Genomic DNA, 20,614 nt, shown 5'->3' with positions numbered 1-20,614 from the left:
AGGATATGTTTGTGACATAAGGAGCACAAAATTGTAGGGTTTTTTTTTAGAAAGTGAGACAGTCTCTTAATTCCTTTTAACCTTTTCTGGATTCCGACATTTTTCTTGATTCTTTTTCTCTTTTCAGAATAAGTGTGATGTGTTGAGGAAAGGGCTGGATACCTGAGCGGGCCAGGTGGGGATTATGCACGGAAATAGCGTAGGGAGGGTGGCTACGGAAAGGCGGAAGAACTTGGCGCCGAGCCGGAGGAGATCGGGCTTTTGTAGGACTGTCTTGAAATACTAAGCTCATGAACTTTATTGCACAAAAGGGAAATGAAGAAGGTGGAGAAGCCACAATCTCAGAAGTTGTAGGGGTAGAGATATTAGCTGATAAGGAAGGGTGGAAGTGGTGCAGATGGACAAGGCTACACAGATCCAGAGAGAACCAGACGGACAAAGCTAAGTAGGTCCAGAGAGAGCTAGAGGGACAAAACTAGATAAAATCAACAAATGCATCATTTGTTCAAACACAGGGGCTGAAAACAGAAGTCCAGTATTGGCTCCCTAGACTGATCTACAGAAAAATAATTTCTGTTAGCTGGAATAGAGGATCTCAGCGAGAGTTGCTGGGTTGAGGAGATGAAGATCCACCATGGGGCTGCTTGGGAGGCAGAAACATACCCTCGGATGGAGAAAAGGCATCTCACAAAGCAAAATTCTGTCATAAAGGAGAGGGGGAGGGCTAAGAGTAAAAAGGAGGTATCATGCGCCCAAAAGAGGGACGTGTGAGTGCTGCCAGGCCCAGCAGCGGGGCTGTCCATCCAGGCAGCCCCCCTCACTCTCTGAGTGAGAGCTGGGCATTCACGGTAAATTGAAGAGGGAAAAGCCAGGAGACAGTTCAGTCACGAAGAGGAAAAGCTGAAGCCTGGTAGAGGGGCCAGAGAGCACTGGGTTAAGGCAGCTTCTGTAAAGTTTTGTTTGTTTGTTTTTTTTTTCCTGGAAAAAAAAGAGAGCGTGAGTGACCCGTTGTACTTTTCCTTCCTTTAAGAGCGTCGAGAATGTGGCTTCATCCATCCTTGGGAAGTCTGTGTTTGTGAATTGGCCTCACCTTGAGGAAGCTAGAGTGGTTGGCGTATCAGACGGAGAAACCAAGTAAGACTTGATTCACGATCGTGTTTTTGAAGAAACTTGAAGGATGGGCCCCGGACCCCATGCCACTTGTGTCCATAGACAGCTTGTGTTGTGTTCGCTGGGGTCTGCGTGAGTCTGCCCTGCTTTAGCATTGACTGGAGGCCCCAGGACGAACAGTGCCTCCATGATGGGGTTCCACAGTATCCCACACCCAGCACCCGTGCCCTGCCTCCACACCATCCCAGGGTCCTGTGGCTCCCGCCTCCCCCCGTACCTGCATGCCCTTCTGCTTCTGTCACTTTTGTTCAAGCCCACTGGGCGTATTTCCCCCACCTGAGAGAGATCATTCTGTAGCTGCCTCTTCTGGTGGAAGCCTGATACCCTCGAGTCCCATTGCCCCATGGCAGATGGCACAACCGAAAGCACAATCATGCACCGCACACACACAGTGTCGGGCACGTCACCGGTTCTTGGGTACTCGGGTTGTTTCTAGGACTGCAGTGAGCATGGGGCGCAGCATCTATTTGAGAGTTTCTGTATGGCCGGGGGAGGGCTCTGAGGCATAGAATTGCTCCATCTCGGAGCCAGCCCTTCCTTTTTTGAGAATTGCCTGTGTCGTGCAGCTGGCTAACCTTCCCACCAGTGCATGGGGCTCTCCTTTTCTAGGTCGAAATGATTACTTCTGGTTTTTTTATGTGTGTAAGTCTGGTGTGAGGTGACCTCTCATTGCTGTCTGATTTTCATTTCTCTGGGGTTTTCGTTTTGAGGGAGCCACACCCCATCCTGTTGAGGGGCTTCTCCTGGCTGTGGGCTCAAGGGGTCATGCCAGCCTGTGCTCCAGCCCTGCGAGCTGTCTCGGGGCCCTCCACTCTCCTCACCATCTTAGTTATCTTTCACCCTTTGCCTTTCCATATAAACTTTAGAATAAATTTCTTCCCATCTATAAAAAAGAGTAGAATAACATTGATAAGAATTGTATACGGGGGCCCAGAGAGATAGTACAGCAGGCAAGGCACTTGCCTGGCACGCACCCGACCCGGATTAAGTCCCTGACATCCAGTATGATCTTCTGAGCATTGCAAGGAGTGACTCCTGAGTGCAGAGCCAGGTCTGGCCCAAAAACAAAACAAAGAGTTGTCTGAGGTCTGTAACTAATTTGTATTTGACCTCTTTAATGTGTCGGATCTCAAGTGGAATATCTCTCCCTTTATTTGAATCTTGGATTGTTTTCATCGGTCTGATTTTTTTTTCCCTCGGCATATGGAGTCTGTGCATGTTTTATCACACTTTAGCTGCAGGCAATATGATTGTGAATTGCAGTTTCCCTAGTTAGAGTAATCGATAACAGTTGTTTCCTGTGTGTGATTTTATACTCCTAAGTCGCTGCTGAGCTCGGGTCCCATCTGTGTTCACCCGTTGTAGCTCCTAAAGTTCTTTCTTGGGCTCCCGCCTCCCACGTGCTTCTTGTCAGTTGGAAGCTACATGTAGTATCTTAGTTCAGGTTCATAGTCGGTAAAGGCTCTGTTTTAAAAAGTATAACAGAAAAATGCTCAACCCCTTGCTCAAAGTGCTTGTGCGGCTGCGATCCCATAGAGCAACCTTCCCCTTGGCCACTGACTGCTGCTAGAGTTCTGTGTGTTTTCATTCGAAGGTTTTACTTGGAAGAACCTCCGGGAACACAGAAGCTTTATTTGGGGAGAGCCGTGCCGCCATCTCAAGTGGTTCATCTTGGGGACAAAGAACAGTCTAATTGGTCAAAAGAAGTTCAAGGAATTTCAGAACAGTGAGTATCCTGAGGAATCTGCTGCGGTGGCCTCTCTGGCTAACTTCACTGTCACTCGGACTTGTCTTTCTTCTTTGTTCTAAGGAAGACATAGCACTGTAGCACTGTCCTCCCGTTGTTCATCAATTTGCTCGAGCGGGCACCAGTAACATCTCCATTGTGAGACTTGTTACTGTTTTTGGCATATCGAATACTCCACGGGGAGCTTGCTAGGCTCTGCTGTGCGGTGGAATACTCTTGGTAGCTTGCCGAGCTCTCCAAGAGGGATGGAGGAATCGAACCTGGGTCGGCCACATGCAAGGCAAACGCCCTACCAGCTGTGCTATCGCTCCAGCCCCAAGGAAGATAGGGAACACTTTTTTTTATTTTTGCTTTTGCTTTTTGGTTCACACTGGGGGTTGCTCCTGGCTCTGCACTCCGGAATTACTTCTGGCGGTACTTGGAGGACAATATGGGATGCTGGGAATCAAACCCAGGTCAGCCACAGGCAAGGCAAACGCCCTCCCTACTGTGCTATCACTCCAGCCCCGGGAGCACGATTTCAAAATAACATTTGACAGTTATTGCCTTGCCCAGTTAGTGAAATATTTCATGAAGCAAAGACAAGAAAGAAACTCGGCAGTAATGGTATGCTTCCTGCCACTCCGTGTGCAGATCACCTGTGACCGCAGAAGCTCCTGGGGGCCTTCAGCTCGGAAGGTAGACCCTGGGCCAGAGATAGTGCTTGATGCTGAAGGCTGAAGGCTCTTGTCTGGCCTACAGCAGACACGTAGGATTTGATCCCTGACACCCCACTTGGTCCCCTGAACTGAGAGCCAGGAGTAAGCCCTGATCCTGCTGTATGTGACCCAGTCTCCCCTCTACATCTCTCTCTCTCTCTCTCTCTCTCTCTCTATATATATATATATATATATATATGCATATACATACACACACGCACACACATATGTGTATAGTAGATACTGAGGCTAGAATGGAGAGGGAAAGTACTGGAATGAAACACAAAGCAAAAGCCTGTTTGATTCTGCTCACTCTCCTTAAAAAAACTCCCCATCGGGGGCTGGAGCGATAGTCCAGTGGGCAGGCACTTGCCCTGCTCAAGGCTGACCCGGTTTGGTTCCAGCATCTCACGTTGCCCCCTGTCACCCCCTGAGCACCGGCAGAAGTTGCCCAAAATAGCAAACGAAAAATAGTATCATACATGCTTGACAGATGCAGGTGGTGAAAGATTCAGTATTAAAATTCAGACCAAAGTGAACTGAAGGGGGAAATGGTGGAAGGTGTCTGTGAAAAGTTTGTTTCACAGTGTAATTAGAACAAATACAAAATGCACCGAAGCACTCAGTTAGCACGTGTGTCTGTTTCCTGGATTCTGAAGTGCAGATTTCACTTTCCAACACCTTCGAATTTAGAATACTTAGAATATGCTTTTTGGTTGATTGATTTCAGCTGGGGGCCACAGCAGCCCCCCCCCCCCAACCCTCCCAGTTCTCTCTGCTCTCCACTCTGCCCCATCTCCACAGCCAAGGGGTGGGGGGTGCAAGCAGAGGCCACTCTGGGCTCCACGCCCACAGCAACATGGCAGCCGCGGGCCTACTCCCTACCTGCCCTGGGATCTGTTCTGGATGTTCGTTGGGGTTGGCTGGGGGTGGCTTTGGGGGCCACACCCAGTGATGTCCAGGGCTCACACCTGACTCTGCACTCAGAAATCACTTCTGGTGGTGCTTGGTGAACCACATGGAGTGCTGGGGATGGAGCCCAGGTTGACCGCGTGCGAGGCAGGTGCCCTCCCCGCTATGCTCTCGCCCTCACCCCTGCATTCTGGGTAGAGTTCTTGCAAGCGGGACCATGCACTGTGACCTTTGGTGACTGGCCTCTCACACGTGCCTCATGTCTATTTTTTGGTGTTTATTTCAGTTGGCCCCCAAGGGCCACACCCAGTGAAGCCTGGGCGCTGCTCCCGGCTCCAAGCGTGGGTCTCCCCCAACATTGTGAGGGTCTCTCCCAGGGGCCCGTGCAGGGCTGGGCCGTACTTCCTATATGCCCGCCCCTCTCCAGCCCCATGCAGTGCGTCTTGGATGCTCCGGCACCTTGTAGTATGTTTCGGGCTGGAATGAGCCCTTTTATGGCCACGTTTAAAAAAAAATTTTTTTAATTTAAAATTATTATAAATTGTTAATTAAACATTTTAGTTATCTTTAAATTTTACATTGAATTCCCCTGTATGGACACAGGAAACTCTGGTTTTCCCGCTCGTTCTCTGGTGAACATGGAGATGTCCACATCCTCTGTGGGTGAGGAGGGGAGGCCTCCCGCCCCCGAGCTGCTCTGTCTGCAGCTGAGTGCTGGGGCCGAGGTGTGGGGTGATCCGGCTTCAGGCTGTCCCTGGGAGGCTCTGGAAGCAGTGAGGTGCCAGGTGGGGCCCGCTTGCCCCCTCACCCTGGCCCTGCTCTCACCTCTTGCTTCTCCTGAGCACTGCTGCTGGGAGTGTTGTCTGCCCTGTTCATTCTGTGGGCTTGGGGTAGAGGCCTCAGGGCTGCTGGACTCCAGAAACTCTCTCCAACACTTTGGGTCCAACCAGGAGCAGCGGCCATTTTGCATTATAGACAATTTTCGTTTGCTCACTGTTTTGCCGCTGGAGGATCCTGGTGGGTAGGCCCCCGGAGTGCCTCAGGGGCCTTGGTGCTGTCCCTGAGTTCCTAGGCACCGAGAGAGCCCAGCCGCTGGCCAGACAGTCTCGTGTTTGCTCAGTGATGCCTCAGGCAACTGGCAGTCTCGGGTGTGAACGCCCCGGGCAGACTCCCGTGTCCACAGACTTACCTTCCTCTATTACTCTTCCTCTAGCTACCTTAGGAGAAAAGGAATAATAATAAATGAGACACCTGCCGTTGTGTATGCTCAGTTACTCACGGGCCGGAAATACCAGATCAGCCCCAACGGCGACGTTCGCCTGGAGAAACAGTGGTCAAAACAAGTGCTTCCGTTTGTGTTTCAGACCATTGTCAAGGTAAATCTCTGTCAGGGCTCACGCGGGTGGGGTCAGGAGGAAGCTTCTCGCTGGTGCCTTTAAAGAGGGGACCATGCACAGGGAGGTGAGGTGTCACATGTGCAGTGCCCCGGTGGCGTCCAGACAGCAGGTATAGTTAGGGACTTAGATTCTCCTTCTCCATTTCATCTCTGACAGAGGGTTCCACAATGATCGTGTTCACCCTTGTGTTTTCAGATTTTTAGTCTTGAGAAAACATGTACTTTTAAAATAAACCAGCAGACAGGCAAGGCGTTTGTTTTAGTGCGTGTTATCTTAGCTCTGGTGAGAGGACAGTGTGGAGGCTCTGGCTGGTTTCTGTGGCCTGGGGAGCAGACTCGGGGATTCCCTGAAGGCAGACTAGCGCTGGGCCCGTGGGCTGCGGGCGGGGTTCCTGGTGGGTCCCGTGATTTGAAGCCCCCGGTGACCTCCCATGGCTGCGAGGGCTCAGCCCCTCGGACCGTGAGCAGGGCCCTTCCTCCCACGCCTTCCGCACTGTCGCCGCCGCCCCCCCCCCCCCCCCCCCCGCAAAGCTGACCACTGTCCCCTCCACACAGGACATCTGCGCGTTCGACTCGCGTTTCTCCACCATCAGGACTCTGGGTGACCTGTTCCCCACCGGGAGCGTGGTCTTCATGCTCGGTGCCCCCTATTACGGCTGCACCGGGGAGGTGAGTACCAGCCCCACACTTTGGGGCCCACCTGCCTCCCTCCCCCTCACTGTGTGTCCAGTGGAGAGCGGGCACAGGTCACTGTGACGTGCCCGATGGATCCCTGTCTGCGCTGCCCTGGGTTCTCTGCCTGCCCCAGGCGCATCAGGAGGGAGGGGAGGGCTGTGTCCCATTTGCTCAGGCCTGGGCGGGCCACACCTGGCCGTGCTCAGGGACCACACGTGGTGCCAGCGACTCTGCCTGGGCCTGGCGTGTGCAGAGAAAGCCCCTTGCCTTCAGGACTCTGTGGCTGTTTGCTTTAGGTTTGGGGTGAGGGAGGCCCCGCCCAGTGGTGCTCAGGGTGTCCTCCTGGCTCTATGTTCAGGGCTCACCCTGGCAGTTCTTGGAGGACCGTATGCAGGGTTGGCCAGCTTCTTACCCCTCCACGCTCTCTGTGGCCCCTGGGCTGAAGTCTTTCGAACATCACTGTGACAGAGCGCTCAGGGTTGATTCCACGGGCTTGATCCTGGGCTAACCCCTGTAGTACTGAGAAAAACATTGTCTGTGGACACAGTAGGTCAGGTGCTGAGGCTGCGATCTGAACAGCAGTGCGGGTCGGTGCAGACACACAAACACAGCAGCTGGCCAAGTGTGCTGTGGCCCTTGGAGAAGCACAGGAAATATTCAGGAGTATTGAGCCTGAGCAGGCTGGTGCTTCCTGAGATGGCTCAGAAAAGCCCTTATGTGTGTACAAGTACTGTGCAGAGCTCAGATGTTAAAGCAGATGTGTTGAGTATTAACAACCCATGTATCTTGGTCAGTGCTGCTCAGATGTTCAGTAATCTGCTTTTGAAGCCTATTGGTAACTCGAAGTTACTGTCTTGCATAAAGAATCAACACTGTTCAAGCAAGTCACAAGTCAGTGAGACAGGGGCTGGAGCAATGGTCCAGTGGGGAGGGCATTTGCCTTTTTTTGCTGGGTCCAATTCCCAGCATCCCATAGGGTCCCCCGAGCAACGCCTGGAGTAATTCCTGAGTGAAGAGCCAGGAGTCACCCCTGAGCATCGCTGGGTGTGACCCAAAAAGAAAAAATAAAAGTCAGTGCAACGGAGCAAGAGAAACTGAAGCTTGCTAATGCCCTGCAGGTTCAGGACTCGGGGGATGTGATCCCCGAAGGTCGGATCCGCGTGCTCTTCAGCATCCCGTGTGAACCTGCGCTGGACATGCTCGTCCAGAACCAGCATGTGAGTCCTCACGCGCTTGAGACTCCGACTCCAGGGCGGGTTGTTTCCCCGCTGCGTTGTCTGGGTGGGAGCCCCAGAGCCGCAGCAAGTGTCAGTTCGAGGGACTGCGGTCGGTACAGACTGCTCGGCTGTAGGGACTGAAGTCCTATCTTGACCTTCAGTGCCCAAGTGGGCGCCGGGCGTGTGCCCAGTAGTAAACACAGTGGGCACCTCTGAGGCAATGCCAGCATTTCCCAGCGCGAGTGACATATGGCCATCCTGCCAAGGCCTCCTGGCTCAGATTGGGACTCGGCCATTCCAGACCCCTTCAGTCCGGGCCTGGTTCTGAGCACTGGGTTCCTTGGCACTCCCTGATGCTGGAGCAGGTGTGAGAGCGTCAGCTAGAGCAGCTGCTTCTGTCCCAGGCAGTGTCAGGCCTCAGGCCTCAGCAGAAACTCCTGACGCTTTGCTATCATCTCTCTGGAAGGCCCCGAGTGCCTGGGCACGATGGGACTGGCCGTCCAGCTGGTGGCGGGGGAGGCGGGTGCCTGCACGTCTCTGCACTCTTTGGGACCGTGGTGCCGGCCACCAGCGTCTGCCTTGGTTCTTTATGACAACCCACCTCCTTTTAGTTCTGAGCCTGCGAAGGCTCATCATGCAAACCAGATATGAAAATACTTTCATGATAACTTTCCAGCCCAGGTTCCCCAAAAAGCAGTCACGCGGGGACCATTTTTGGCATGAGCGTTAGAACTAGTGACTGAAGTCTCAGGAAACTGTTTTTATTAGTGACAAAATATGCTGACATGGTGTGCTAATATAAAGTATTCTCATAGAGATACAAGAATATAAAACGTATGCTAAATAAGTATTGTGTGTGCCTTGGTACTTTGTTCCAGTGCATACTGTATGATGAGTTAACTTACTTCCTCGCTAAAAATCATAAAATCTTTTTTTGCTTCTCTTCCAAAGATGTGAGTTCATAGCTTCTGCCCTAAGTACACAAGCGAAGAGGAGGAGCGCTTTTAGTTCTGCTCCTTAGCCACTATTCGGCTCCATGCCCAAATTAGTTCCAGTAGCTCCTGGCCTCATTTGTCCCTGCTGCAGTGCATCGTTCCTGTTTTTTGAAAACTCGTTCTTGCCAGATGTGGGTACGCTGGTGATGCGATTGGAGCTGCAGTTATGTCCATGAGGAAACGTTCTAATGAGCCATGTCAGCTACAGAATAGAATCAGAAATCTAAAAGCAACCTCCTTCCTGCCTGCAGAACCCAGCAGCTAGTACCCGGCACAGAGGTCTCTTGTCGGCACAGTTGTGTTGGTCCCTGGCGTGCCCCTTCACTCGTCCCCGGGGGAGAGTCTCCCTGTACATGTACCGCAGGGAGCCAGGGGCAGGGGCGGGAGCCCGCTGGGTTTTTAGAACCGTTAGAGTGCAGCAGCCCTCTAGTTAGTGATGGCTTTGACTATATCCGTATTTTAAAGGTTAAAAAAAGAAAACTGAATGCTCTGTGTTTCCACAATTGACCTTTTTGTTTTTATATTTAAAGAAATATTCTATAAAGTACAACCCAGGATATGTGTTGGCCAGTCGCCTTGGAGTGAGTGGATACCTTGTTTCAAGGTTTACAGGAAGTATTTTTATTGGAAGAGGATCTAGGAGAAAGTAAGTTTACGTTAGAGAAATTTTCATAAAGTGGCAGAGAAAATTAAATGATAAAGCTAAAATGGTTCCTATTTCAGGATTTATTTTCTCGCATCCATCGCTCTGAATTTCCTTTAAACGTATACATAAATTGCTCTAATGGGGATCTTTCATCTAAACCGCACGTGTCATAAGTGGTTGCAAGCACAGATCTTACCTTAGTGGCTAATCAATCGAACCTTGAAAAAAGGTATCAGGCGGTGTGTGTGAATCAGTTCTATTTCCCCGCATTTCCCTCTCTGATCTTCCTAATTGTAGCGTTATCAGTTTCGCTAGCTTGGGTTTGCAAGCTTACTCTCCCGTTTCCATTACTGCTGCTTTGAACGTAAATCCTGTAAACAAGCCCAGGAGATGAGCCAGAGCTAGGAGCCTCCCCAAGAATGTGAAAGCAAAACCTGGATGCCTTGAACAAAATGTAACCCTTGTCCGTGTGGTTTCCATCCAGCCCTCACGGAGACCATAAAGCAAATGTGGGTTTGAACCTCAAATTCAACAAAAAAAATGAGGAGGTTCCCGGCTACACGAAGAGAGTCGGAAGCGAGTGGATGTACTCAGCGGCCGCGGAGCAGCTCCTCGAGGAGTACTTGGAGAGGTGAGCCTGGGCACGGGCATGCACCGTCCACCGCAGCCGAGCTCAGCTCTGTTGCAGGGCGCCGCTTGCAGAAGTGGAGCCGAAAAATGATCAGGGTCACTGTGGCTGGAAATGGGAGGCCCAGGGAGAACCGGCCTCCTGGAAACAGAAGGGGCCTGGCTCGGTCTCACGAAGTGTTCGCCCCTTTGCCTGACTTGGCGGCAGGGGACAGTCAATCCGGACAAAGACTGCTGGGCCTCGTGGACTGAACAAGTTCTTCGTTATTTTAGTAACTAATTCTGTGTTTAAGGTTTACATATTGATGGCTAGGGTGATAGTACAGTGGATAGGGTACTAACTTCGCACACAGCCAACCTGGGTTCGATCCCCAGAATCCCTTTTGGTCCCCTGAACACCACCAGGAGTGACTCCTGAGTGCAGAGCTAGGGGCAAGCCTTGAGCATCGCCAGGTATGACCCAAAAACCAAAGCCACCAAACGAAAAAGAGACGCTTATTTACCATGCTGCGTACGGGCACAGCTGGGCTCCGTAGAGTTTTCTGACTGCATTTCCTTTCTCCGACCTGTGTTCCCTGTGGCCATCTGTGTTCACGTGACTAATTCAGCCCTGAAGTCCATGCCAGCGCTGCATCAGTCAGTGCAGTCAGGCAGATTAGTTCACTCTCTCCCTCCTCCTCTCTCCCTCTCACTCTCCCTCCTTCTCTTTCCATCCTTCTCTCCATCTCTGTCCCTCTTTCTCTCCCTCCCTCCCTCTCACCCTCTCACCCTCTTCTCCCTCTCTCTCCCTGGCTCCCTCCCTCCCTCCCTTCCCCCCCTCTTTCTCATGCTCATACTTTCTGATCTCTCTCTTTCTCTCTCTCTCTCTCTCTCTCTCTCTCTCTCTCTCTCTCTTTCTCTCTCTCTCTCTTCTCTCCCGTCCCCCACTCCCACCCCCTTCCTGGGTCAGTACCAACTGATTGCCTGATGGCTGCCCTCCGACTCTCCTTCTAGCACAATCCTTTGCTGTCATTGGGCCCCCTTCCCTGTCCCCTGCAGTGACCCCTCTAATTCCCGCCTGGGTGGAACTGTGACTCCAGGGTCTCCGTCTCTGGCCATCTTGCCTCCCTGGAGGTGGAGCCCTGGACTCGGGTGGGTCACAGCCCAGGCCATGGCGTGTCGCCTGCCATCAGCTCCAGCCCAGGCCCCACACCCCACACCCTGCACCTCCTTCACTCCACCGTCCAGTGTGATCTTCTTCCGGGGATCTTTTCTGGCCATGTTCCGTGAGTGATGGCCAGTGTCCAGTCCTGTTTGAGAGCACGGTGACCCCAGGGGCCTGGGGCTGAAGCTGCAGACTCCGACCCCTGACCTTCCCGGGGGTCCCTGCCGAGCCCCCGAGATCACTCCCTGGTAGGCATCTTTCCTCGAGCTGTCTTGCGCCCCCCACAAGGGTCCCTGCTAGGCCTCAGCCTCCAATCTGTGTGGAGCGTCTGACTGGCTCGTCACAGAGACCCCCGCCCTGGTCATTAAAGTATACTCCCAGGTTATATGTCATTGAAGTATATTCGCATGTTACATACATGTCACTGAAGTATATTCCCAGATTACATGTCACTGAAGTATATTCCCAGGTTACATGTCATTGAAGTGTATTGCCAGGTTGACTGGGTACACCGGGTAGGGAGTTTGCCTTGCCTGCGGCCGACCCAGGTTCGATTCCTCCACCCCTCTCAGAGAACCCGGCAAGCTACCGAGAGTATCCCGCCTGCACCGCAGAGCCTGGCACGCTCCCAGTAGCATATTCGATATGCCAAAAACAGTAACACAAGTCTCACAGTGGCGACATTACTAGTGCCCGCTCAAGTAAATCAATGAACAACGGGAGGACAGTGGTGCAGTGCTACCAGTCATTGAAGTGTATTACCAGTTGAAGCTGTTGATACTGTTTTTTGAAGGTCTGTGATTATTTTCAGATCACCAATGTCTGACCCTTATTGATAGGGTGATTATGCAAATGAGTTCTGTTGTTTTAAGCCGTGTTGTGTTTGTTTCTTTGCGGCCAGAGCCCCAGAGCTGTTCAGTTACATAGCCAAAAACAGCCAGGAGGATGTGTTCTATGAAGATGACATTTGGCCTGGAGAAAACGAAAATGGGTATGCCAAATTGGGTCTTATTTGTTCGTATAATTAAATGAAAATGGGTATAGAGGCAAAATGTATATCATTTATTGTTTATAATTTAAGCATAGCGATTTTAGCAATTGGTATAGCAGCTGTTCCTTGGGGGAGTGAATCTGTTTCTGCCTTCAGTGTGTGTTTGTTTTCCCCTTTACATTTCTTGGTAGTTGGGGCGCTGTCCAAACAGTACTCAGGGGCCCACGAGGTGCTCTGGGTACGATTGCTCAGTGCTCGGGCACAGTGAGGGGTTACTGGGGTCACTGCACTGGTGTTTGGGAGTCGAACTGGGGGCTTGTGCATGTGAGACTGTGCTCCCATCTTTGAATTCCACCCCCCCACCGCCCCGGTTTCGCTTTTTTTTTTTTTTTTTGCTTTTTGGATCACACCCAGCGATGCACAAGGGTTCCTCCTGGCTCTGCACTCAGGAGTTACTCCTGGCGGAGCTCAGAGGACCATATGAGATGCTGGGAATCAAACTCAGGTTGGCTGCATGCAAGGCAAACGCCCTACCCACTGTGCTATCTCTCCTGCTTCCCCCACGCCCCGGTTTCGCTTTAAACTCTCCACATCAGTTTGTACTTGGGTGTGGAGTGGGACCACAGCCGCCTTGGTCAGAGGCCGCCCCCAGCTCTGTGCCACAGCCAGACCAACTCCTGTGTGCCAGCCTCCCCTCGGCCCGTCCCGGCCTCTCCGGCCCTTAGAGCTTACTGACTTTTTATTTCATTTTATTTCAGGTATCATTGGCTCTTTTTTAAAAACTGATTTTTGTGATTTTACTGAGAACCTATTTTTAAAGTGGTCCCAATTTAAGTGTAGTGATTTGTTATTAATCATGATTTGTCGTGTCTTGTGATTTATGGCCTCCGTAAAGTTTATGTCAGACCTTTTGTATAAGCTCTCAAAAAATGTAATCGACGTGAAAAAGTTGCTATTTTTAAATGCAGAGCCGAAAAAGTTCAAGAAATTATTACTTGGCTAAAAGGTCATCCTGTCAGCACCTTGCCTCGTTCTTCTTGTGATTTACAAATTCTGGATGCAGCAATTGTTGAGAAAATTGAAGAAGAAGTTGAAAAATGCAAGGTAATACAATTTTCAGTAGCTGAGATTATTCAATAACTGAGACTGAAGTTCAGTGCACTATATGTGATTCTACAAGTAACTCATTTGCATTCCTGCCACATAAAACATTCTCAAATGATCCTAGCTTCACTTAGTCTCGCAAGTTTGTCTGAGTAAATGTAAGTGTTATTTAATATAAATAGCCACAGCATTTAGGCTTGATGCTTTAATGGTGTTCCTAATTTTATTTTATTTTATTTATTTATTTATTTATTTTTTGCTTTTTGGGTCACACTTGGTGATGCACAGGGGTGGTTACTCCTGGCTCTGCACTCAGGAATCACCCCTGGCAGTGCTCATGGGATCCTATGGGATGCTGGGAATCGGACCCGGGTCAGCCACGTGCAAGGCAAACGCCGTCCCTGCTGTGCTCTCACTCCAGCCTGTTCCTAATTTTAGAATTAGTGATTTGAATTTTCGAAATTTAGAATTTTGTGATTCTAGTGAATTGGTCTATTTCAATTTTTTTTTAATTGGCTCGTCTTTTTATAGAACATGAAATTTTTTAATTCACTCCTACAGACTCTCTGATAAGATGTACTTTCATCCTCACAAACGCATCCAGTGGTGGTATTCAACTCCCACTTCCAGTCTTTTTCAGTGTTCTTGTTGAGGTGCCATGATTCACACAGCCATTCCTAGAGAATTCCAGGCACGAGTGTCCATCACGAGTCCCGCTAGTGTCCACTTGCCTCCCCTCCCCTGCCAGCCCGACCCTACCCAGCACATTCCCGGCTGGGTTGCTGTAGTTCGGTCTCCTGACCACAGTGTCATTGGCTCCTGGGTCGATTCGGCATGACCTCAGCCGACGTGACCTCCGTGACGTCAGCCCACACCCCGCCCGTGACCTCCTGTCCACTCTGCTGCTTGCCCCCGTCACTGTCTGTCCTCCCGTGTCCGCCAAAGCTCTGTCTCGGCGTCTTTCATGTCTTGATTTCAAAGAGCATTCTAGACAGGTTCTCCATCATTTCATCTGCTTCACCCCGCTTCAATAGGAAATGGAGTAGCAGCCCCCCTTTATTCACCTGTTTTTTTCGGGGGGCCACACCCACTTGCTCTGGGCTTCCTCCCGGCCTACCCGGGGCTCAGTGCAGAGCTGGGGTTGAGCTTCACCGCCTGCACCGCCACTGGCACCATCATTCCCTTTCTGTCTTTTCCTTTTATTTTGTGCGCATTTTCTCTTAGTGATAGAACAAATCTGATGCTTAAGAGTTCTCAAAAACCATCAAGGTCAGGAGAAAACCCATTGCCCCGTAGGCAATTTTTTTTAATATATATGATTAAAAGTACAGACATAAAAGCCAGTTTTACAGACGATTTCAAAACTAAAGACTATGTAAAACAAAACCCACTGGATTTCATATAAGTAGTTTGAAACACATGGTATTGTCGTTTTTCCTTTGGTTTAAATAGTCATTGACTGTTGTGTACCTTTTTAAGAAGAGTAAAGGTGCATTTGAATAGGATAGCATTTATGTGAGGTTCAAAACAAGACAGGTGTTCATCTTTGGTGATAGAATGAGGTCACTGTTTAGAAGTTAATAACTAGATGAGAATGGGAGGGGTTTATGAGGGAGGGAACGGAGGGTCACACGCAAAAATACTAGTATAGTTCAGCAGGTTGGATGCATAAACTTTTGCATTTCTTTTTTATGTCTTCAATGAAAGTCTCTCTTTAAAATAATTTCCAAGACTGACCCGGATTCAAGCCTCAGCACCCCATGTGGTTTCCTGAGCCCTGCCAGGAGTGATCCCTGAGCACAGAGCCAGGAGTCAGCCCTGAGCACAGAGCCAGGAGTGAGCCCTGAGCACAGAGCCAGGAGTGAGCCCTGAGCACAGAGCCAGGAGTCAGCCCTGCACACAGAGCCAGGAGTCAGCCCTGAGCACAGAGCCAGGAGTCAGCCCTGCACACAGAGCCAGGAGTGAGCCCCGAGCACAGAGCCAGGAGTGAGCCCCGAGCACAGAGCCAGGAGTCAGCCCCGAGCACAGAGCCAGGAGTGAGCCCTGAGCACAGAGCCAGGAGTGAGCCCTGAGCACAGAGCCAGGAGTGAGCCCTGAGCACAGAGCCAGGAGTCAGCCCCGAGCACAGAGCCAGGAGTCAGCCCCGAGCACAGAGCCAGGAGTCAGCCCCGAGCACAGAGCCAGGAGTCAGCCCCGAGCACAGAGCCAGGAGTCAGCCCCGAGCACAGAGCCAGGAGTCAGCCCCGAGCACAGAGCCAGGAATGAGCCCTGAGCACAGAGCCAGGAGTCAGCCCCGAGCACAGAGCCAGGAGTCAGCCCCGAGCACAGAGCCAGGAGTCAGCCCCGAGCACAGAGCCAGGAGTCAGCCCTGAGCACAGAGCCAGGAGTGAGCCCTGAGCACAGAACCAGGAGTGAGCCCTGAGCACAGAGCCAGGAGTCAGCCGTGCACACAGAGCCAGGAGTCAGCCCCGAGCACAGAGCCAGCAGCAAACCCCAAGTAGGGCCTGTGACCCAAAAGGGAACAGATATTTTTGGCTTAGTAAGACTTGATGTGGAGAAAGAACTTCAGGCTGCTCCGCAGAGACACCCACTTGGTCTCAGTGTGCCCAGCACCGAGCACTAACTCTACACGCCTCGCTCCCCAGCAAAGGAAGAGCAATAAGAAGGTGCGCGTGACGGTGAAGCCCCACCTGCTCTATCGCGTGAGTGTCCGGGCGGGTCCAGGTGCCCTGGGTGGGGGGTCCGGCGTGCCCAGTGCTGACCACACCCATGTCCGCAGCCCCTGGAGCAGCAGCACGGCGTGGTGCCCGACCGCGACGCCGACTTTCGCCTCTTCGACCGGGTGGTGAACGTGAGAGAGAACTTCTCGGTGCCCGCCGGCCTCCGGGGCACTGTCATCGGGATCAAAGGGGGTAAGGCCTGAGCGCGCAGCCTCCCAGGCCCGGATCGGGGGGCGGGGGGGCGGCGGAGAGGGCGACTCGAGGCAGGCCTGGCGGGAACCTCTGCAGGAAGTGCCTGCTCCCGTGGCCAAGCGGAGAGGTGCCCCACGCTGCCCGCCCGTGCCCGGCTCCGCCCCGCTCATGCTTCCCAGGAGAACCAGGTGGTGGGAAGAGTCGCCCTCAAGTCTCCCACTCCCTCCCTGACTGACAGTCTCAGGGCCAGAGCATCCGTGCAGAGATTTCCTCTTCCCCCAGTGTTTTCCGTCAGCTTGCGTCTCCCCGGAGATCTCTCTCCCCCCCAGCCAAACGGACTCTTCCCTGCCCCTGTGCCGGTCTTGCCTCAGTGTCCTCCCAGGTTCTCCCGGCGGTGGCCTCCACGTTTCCCCCAGCCAAGCAGAATCCTGGGCCCCGCCGCCTTCTCACGACCAGGGCTCAGATCTCTCGCCCCAGACGGCAGTGCCCGAGCTCGAACCCCGAGTTCTCTTTCTCATTCGCTTTTGCGGGGATGAGTTCCAGCAGGGAGGCGTCACAGTGTCCCGGAGGCTCCGTCCCCCCATGCCCTTCTCGGGCCTTGCCGCGCTCGGCTCCAACTCTGCCTCGCTGCTTTTTGAGTCCGCAGTTGTTTGTTTTTCATTTTTCATTTTACCGTCTCTCTTCTGGACAGCTAACAGAGAAGCCGATGTGCTGTTTGAAGTACTATTTGATGAAGAGTTTGCTGGAGGCTTAACCATACGGTCCGTATTTTCAGATGAGTATTTGGCGGGGCCCTTGACGCCAAGCCCCTTGTCTATGTTGGGTCCCCCTGTTGGGGGGCCGCCGTCCCGAGAGCCCCAGTCGGTCCCTAGCCATCCCAGTGAGTCCCTCGAGGCAGATGGCACATGAAGGGTGGAGGCTGTGCAGGCGGGCGGGGCCGGGTGGGGCTCTGGCCGGGCATCGCGCGCCTTGGTGCTTGGCCTTCCCCTCCCAAGCCATTCGTGATGTCCAGGAGGGTTGTGTGGCAGGACCAGCCCATGTCTATCCCAGCCCGCGGCCCAGGTGTCCTCCAGGGGAGGAGCTCCCTGACCTCGGCGCACCAAGCCCCGGGTAGCACCTCGTGCAGGGGGCAGGTTCCCCGCAGAGCCCCGCCTCGTGCCCTTCTTGAGTGGCCTCGACCTGGGCGTGGGTGATGGAAAGTCTCTGTTGGCGCTAGCGGAGGGCCGGGCCCAGGCTGGGCCCCAGAGGCTGGGGAGTACTGGCCACTGGCAAACGGGGTTTCCTGAGACCTTGGAGACGGGAGGAGGGAGGGAGCCGGTGCTTAAGGCTGGTTTCCCAGCTCTGCGGCAGTGGGAAGCCGCTGTGCTGGGCCCGCAGCGAGCATCTGCGGTCGGAGACCCCGGGCTTGAGGGGAGAATTCGCACTCGCTTCTTTTCTTTCTCGGGCCCCGGGGCCTGGTGCTTGCTGGGTCCTGTGCTGCAGCACAGCCCCAGCCGGGCCGGAAGTGCCGGACTGAGCCTGGGCCCTGGCCTTGCGCTCCGGCCCTTCAGCCGCCGCCAGCGGCGGGGCCAGAAAGCACATCCCGTCCCGTGGAACCTGGGCCAGGCGAGTGTGTCTGGGGAAGCACCAAGAGGAGGTCGGGGTCACGGGACGGGCCCACAGACAGGGAGGACACATGCGATGCGGGGCCTTCTTGCCTTTGCCTCCTGGTTGGCTGGAAGTGGAAACAGAAACGTCCCCAACTTGCCCTTCCGAGCCTGCGTGGTGGGAATCTGAGCGGATGTCACTGCGCTTCACTCTCTCGCCCGTATTTTGGTCAGTCACTCTTGTCTTGCCTCTGCGTAAAATCGGGCATCAGCCCGTCCCTCAGGCACCCACCCTCGGCAGCGCTTCCTGTCTGCAGTTGCATGTTCCTGTAGCTCACGGACTTTGCAATCTCGTCTTCAGATGCTGCTGCAGAGCCTGAAGCCCAGATCGGACTTTTTCATGAGCGTGTTTGGTTATGGCAGCCTTGGCCTAGTACCTCTGAAACTGCCACTTAAACTCGATGCTCCTGGACAGGAGTGGGGGTTGGCACAGCCGTGAGGGTTTGCGCGGCGCATGGCCATGTGGATCCGACCCCCACGCAGGCCGTGTGGTCCCTAAGCCTGCCAGTGGCACTAAAGCCACTCACTCCCATGCCACCCTCCTGGGGACAGTCAGTTTCTTGGCCGACGGAGAGCCACCTTGACATTTCTGTAATGTCAAATCTTTAAATGTATTCTCATGGGAAAAAAATCCTTTTCTTAGAAAGTTCTTATAGAAAAGTCCTAGAAATTGTTTTTAACATTCTGGTGAAAATTTTGATTTTTGACTTGTAGAAGAGAACCCCGGTCTCAGGAAGAAGTAGACTAGATAGTGGACCTTCAGCGAGGAGAAGACTCATTTTGTGTCTTTTCTCTCTGAGCTTTTGTCAGAGTTGGCAGGGAAAGACCCTCGGGAAAGACCACTGGGGGTGCCTCAGTAGTGCTGTTCGGGGTGGCCAGGGGGTGCCCGGTGTGTGGCCCCAAAGCCAGACCTTCCCGCGCAGCCTTGTGTCTCCTGTTGCCTTTGCCCCGAAAGCTCAGGAAGGCGTTCCAAAACGAATCCTCTCGCCAGCAGAGATTTGTTTGTGGTTGCCCGTCTCCCTGTTGAGTCTCTGGGATGGTCCTGAGCCCCCCACCCCCCCCCCCCACAGGTGCTCTCCAGGCCGCGGCTACCGGCTGCCCCCCAGTGCCTTGGTGAACCTGTCCCACGGGAGCCGCTCAGAGACGGGGGGCCAGAAGCTCACAGCCATCGTGAAACCACAGCCCGCTGCCAGCCTCAACCACTCCCCGCAGTCCCCGTTTGTTCCCACGCAGGTAAGACTCTACCCGCCCTTCCTGGCCCATGACGCACCCTTCATCCGCGGGACCCAGGGCCTTTGCTCTGCTCCCGCCAGGCCAAGGGCCAGCTCTCATGGCTCTCAGGTGTCACACTGAGGTCTGACACGGCGCCTCGGAGGCTGCGACCTGGTTTTCCTGTACGCACATTGGGGATGAACGTTTGGGTATTTCTCCATACGTACAGTGTCCTACCTTCTCTGCTCTGAGACGGGCTAAGTTTGAAAGGTGAAAAGCAGAGGACCAGCTGTTCTGAGAGGAGATGTTTCCAAATTCCCACTTGTGGATTCCTTTATCCTGTGTTCCTAGGAACAGAAATAGCATTTGGGCAGATCACTTAACTCTCCATTCCACATCTCTAAAGGTCAAACAACGGAAGTTGCTCGAAAACACAGAAAAGTAGCTAGTGACCAGGGAAACACAAACATTCAGTCTCTCTTGGTATCAACTGTTAAATTTCGCTGCATATTTTCCTAAACTTTTTAATCTGATAAAATCCCTCCATAACTAATAGCTGATTTTTAAATCTAGTAGCTTACTTTTTTTTGGAAGATCAAGATTTTTAAAATAAAACTGCAAGTGTTCATTTTAATGCCGGTATGTCAGTTTCTTGGAAAACAAAAATATCTCTATATGGATATGGATTCTATAGACTCTTTTATGGCATTTGGTCTCCTTGAAATGCTTCCAAAGACCTTTGCAAATCACTTATATTCACATGTGAAAAAGACCAATCCCATTCCACTAGCCACTGTCACAGGTCTCGGCTCACGGAGGAACATTTCCTGCCTCTCTCCAGATAGCTTCAGTAAGGAAATGACTCTACTTCCAGTTTTTTGTTTGTTTGTTTGTTTTGCTTTTTGGGTTATACCTGGTGATGCACAGGGGTTACTCCTGACTCTGCACTCAGGAATCACTCCTGAAGGTGCTCGGGGGACCATCTGGGATGCTAGGGATTGAACCTGGGTCAGCTGTGTGCAAGACAGATGCACTGCCCACTGTGCTATCGCTCCGGCCTTCGGGCCGTGTTGTCTTCAGGGGTCTCTGCGTGGTGTGTGGCTGGGAAGTGTGGTGCTTTGCCGGGGAGGGCAGCATGCAGTGCGAGCGCCTCCGACCCTCTTTAGGTTTGGGCTCATGGCGTTCACGTGGCGTTCACACATGTTGTTGCCTTCCAGGCCCCCACTGACGACGAGGACGAGTTCTGCACCATCTGGCAGTGTCTGCAGGGTGCCAGTCCTGCCCCACCGCCCCAGGAAAAGGTCAGGCCTGCCTGGGGGGCGTTTCACTGAGGAAAATGCGGGTGTCTTTGTGTCTGTGTGTGTGTGTGTTGTGTGTGTGTGTTCCTGTGTGTCTGTGTTTTTCTTTGAGAGGCGTCGTGCCCGAGTTTCTGATCCTAATTGCGAAGAGACCAAGTTCACACACGATAATGCAAAAGCAAAGAAACTTGATTGCCAGCTCGAGCTAGGGTCCGAGTCTCACC

At 52.7% G+C, this 20,614-nt stretch overlaps 1 protein-coding gene across 1 annotated transcript in view; it reads left to right on the top strand.

Moving 5' to 3' along the window:
* The window catches only part of XRN1 (5'-3' exoribonuclease 1), a 52,999-nt gene that overhangs the window by 19,443 nt on the left and 12,942 nt on the right, over positions 1 to 20,614 (top strand). Inside the window, exons 19-32 of the mRNA XM_056113939.1 lie at positions 1,031 to 1,134; positions 2,765 to 2,896; positions 5,741 to 5,903; positions 6,479 to 6,592; positions 7,717 to 7,815; positions 9,341 to 9,456; positions 9,941 to 10,087; positions 12,129 to 12,218; positions 13,187 to 13,322; positions 15,968 to 16,024; positions 16,102 to 16,234; positions 16,926 to 16,995; positions 18,951 to 19,113; positions 20,310 to 20,393. Coding sequence (XP_055969914.1) covers positions 1,031 to 1,134; positions 2,765 to 2,896; positions 5,741 to 5,903; positions 6,479 to 6,592; positions 7,717 to 7,815; positions 9,341 to 9,456; positions 9,941 to 10,087; positions 12,129 to 12,218; positions 13,187 to 13,322; positions 15,968 to 16,024; positions 16,102 to 16,234; positions 16,926 to 16,995; positions 18,951 to 19,113; positions 20,310 to 20,393 — 1,608 coding nt within the window. The remainder of the gene's footprint in view (positions 1 to 1,030; positions 1,135 to 2,764; positions 2,897 to 5,740; positions 5,904 to 6,478; positions 6,593 to 7,716; positions 7,816 to 9,340; positions 9,457 to 9,940; positions 10,088 to 12,128; positions 12,219 to 13,186; positions 13,323 to 15,967; positions 16,025 to 16,101; positions 16,235 to 16,925; positions 16,996 to 18,950; positions 19,114 to 20,309; positions 20,394 to 20,614) is intronic.

The sequence above is a fragment of the Sorex fumeus genome, unplaced genomic scaffold (assembly GCF_029834395.1).
Source record: "Sorex fumeus unplaced genomic scaffold, SorFum_2.1 ptg000024l, whole genome shotgun sequence".
NCBI lineage: Eukaryota > Metazoa > Chordata > Mammalia > Eulipotyphla > Soricidae > Sorex > Sorex fumeus.
Note: the sequence above shows the minus strand (reverse complement) of the source record. Positions and strands in the feature narration are given on the sequence as shown.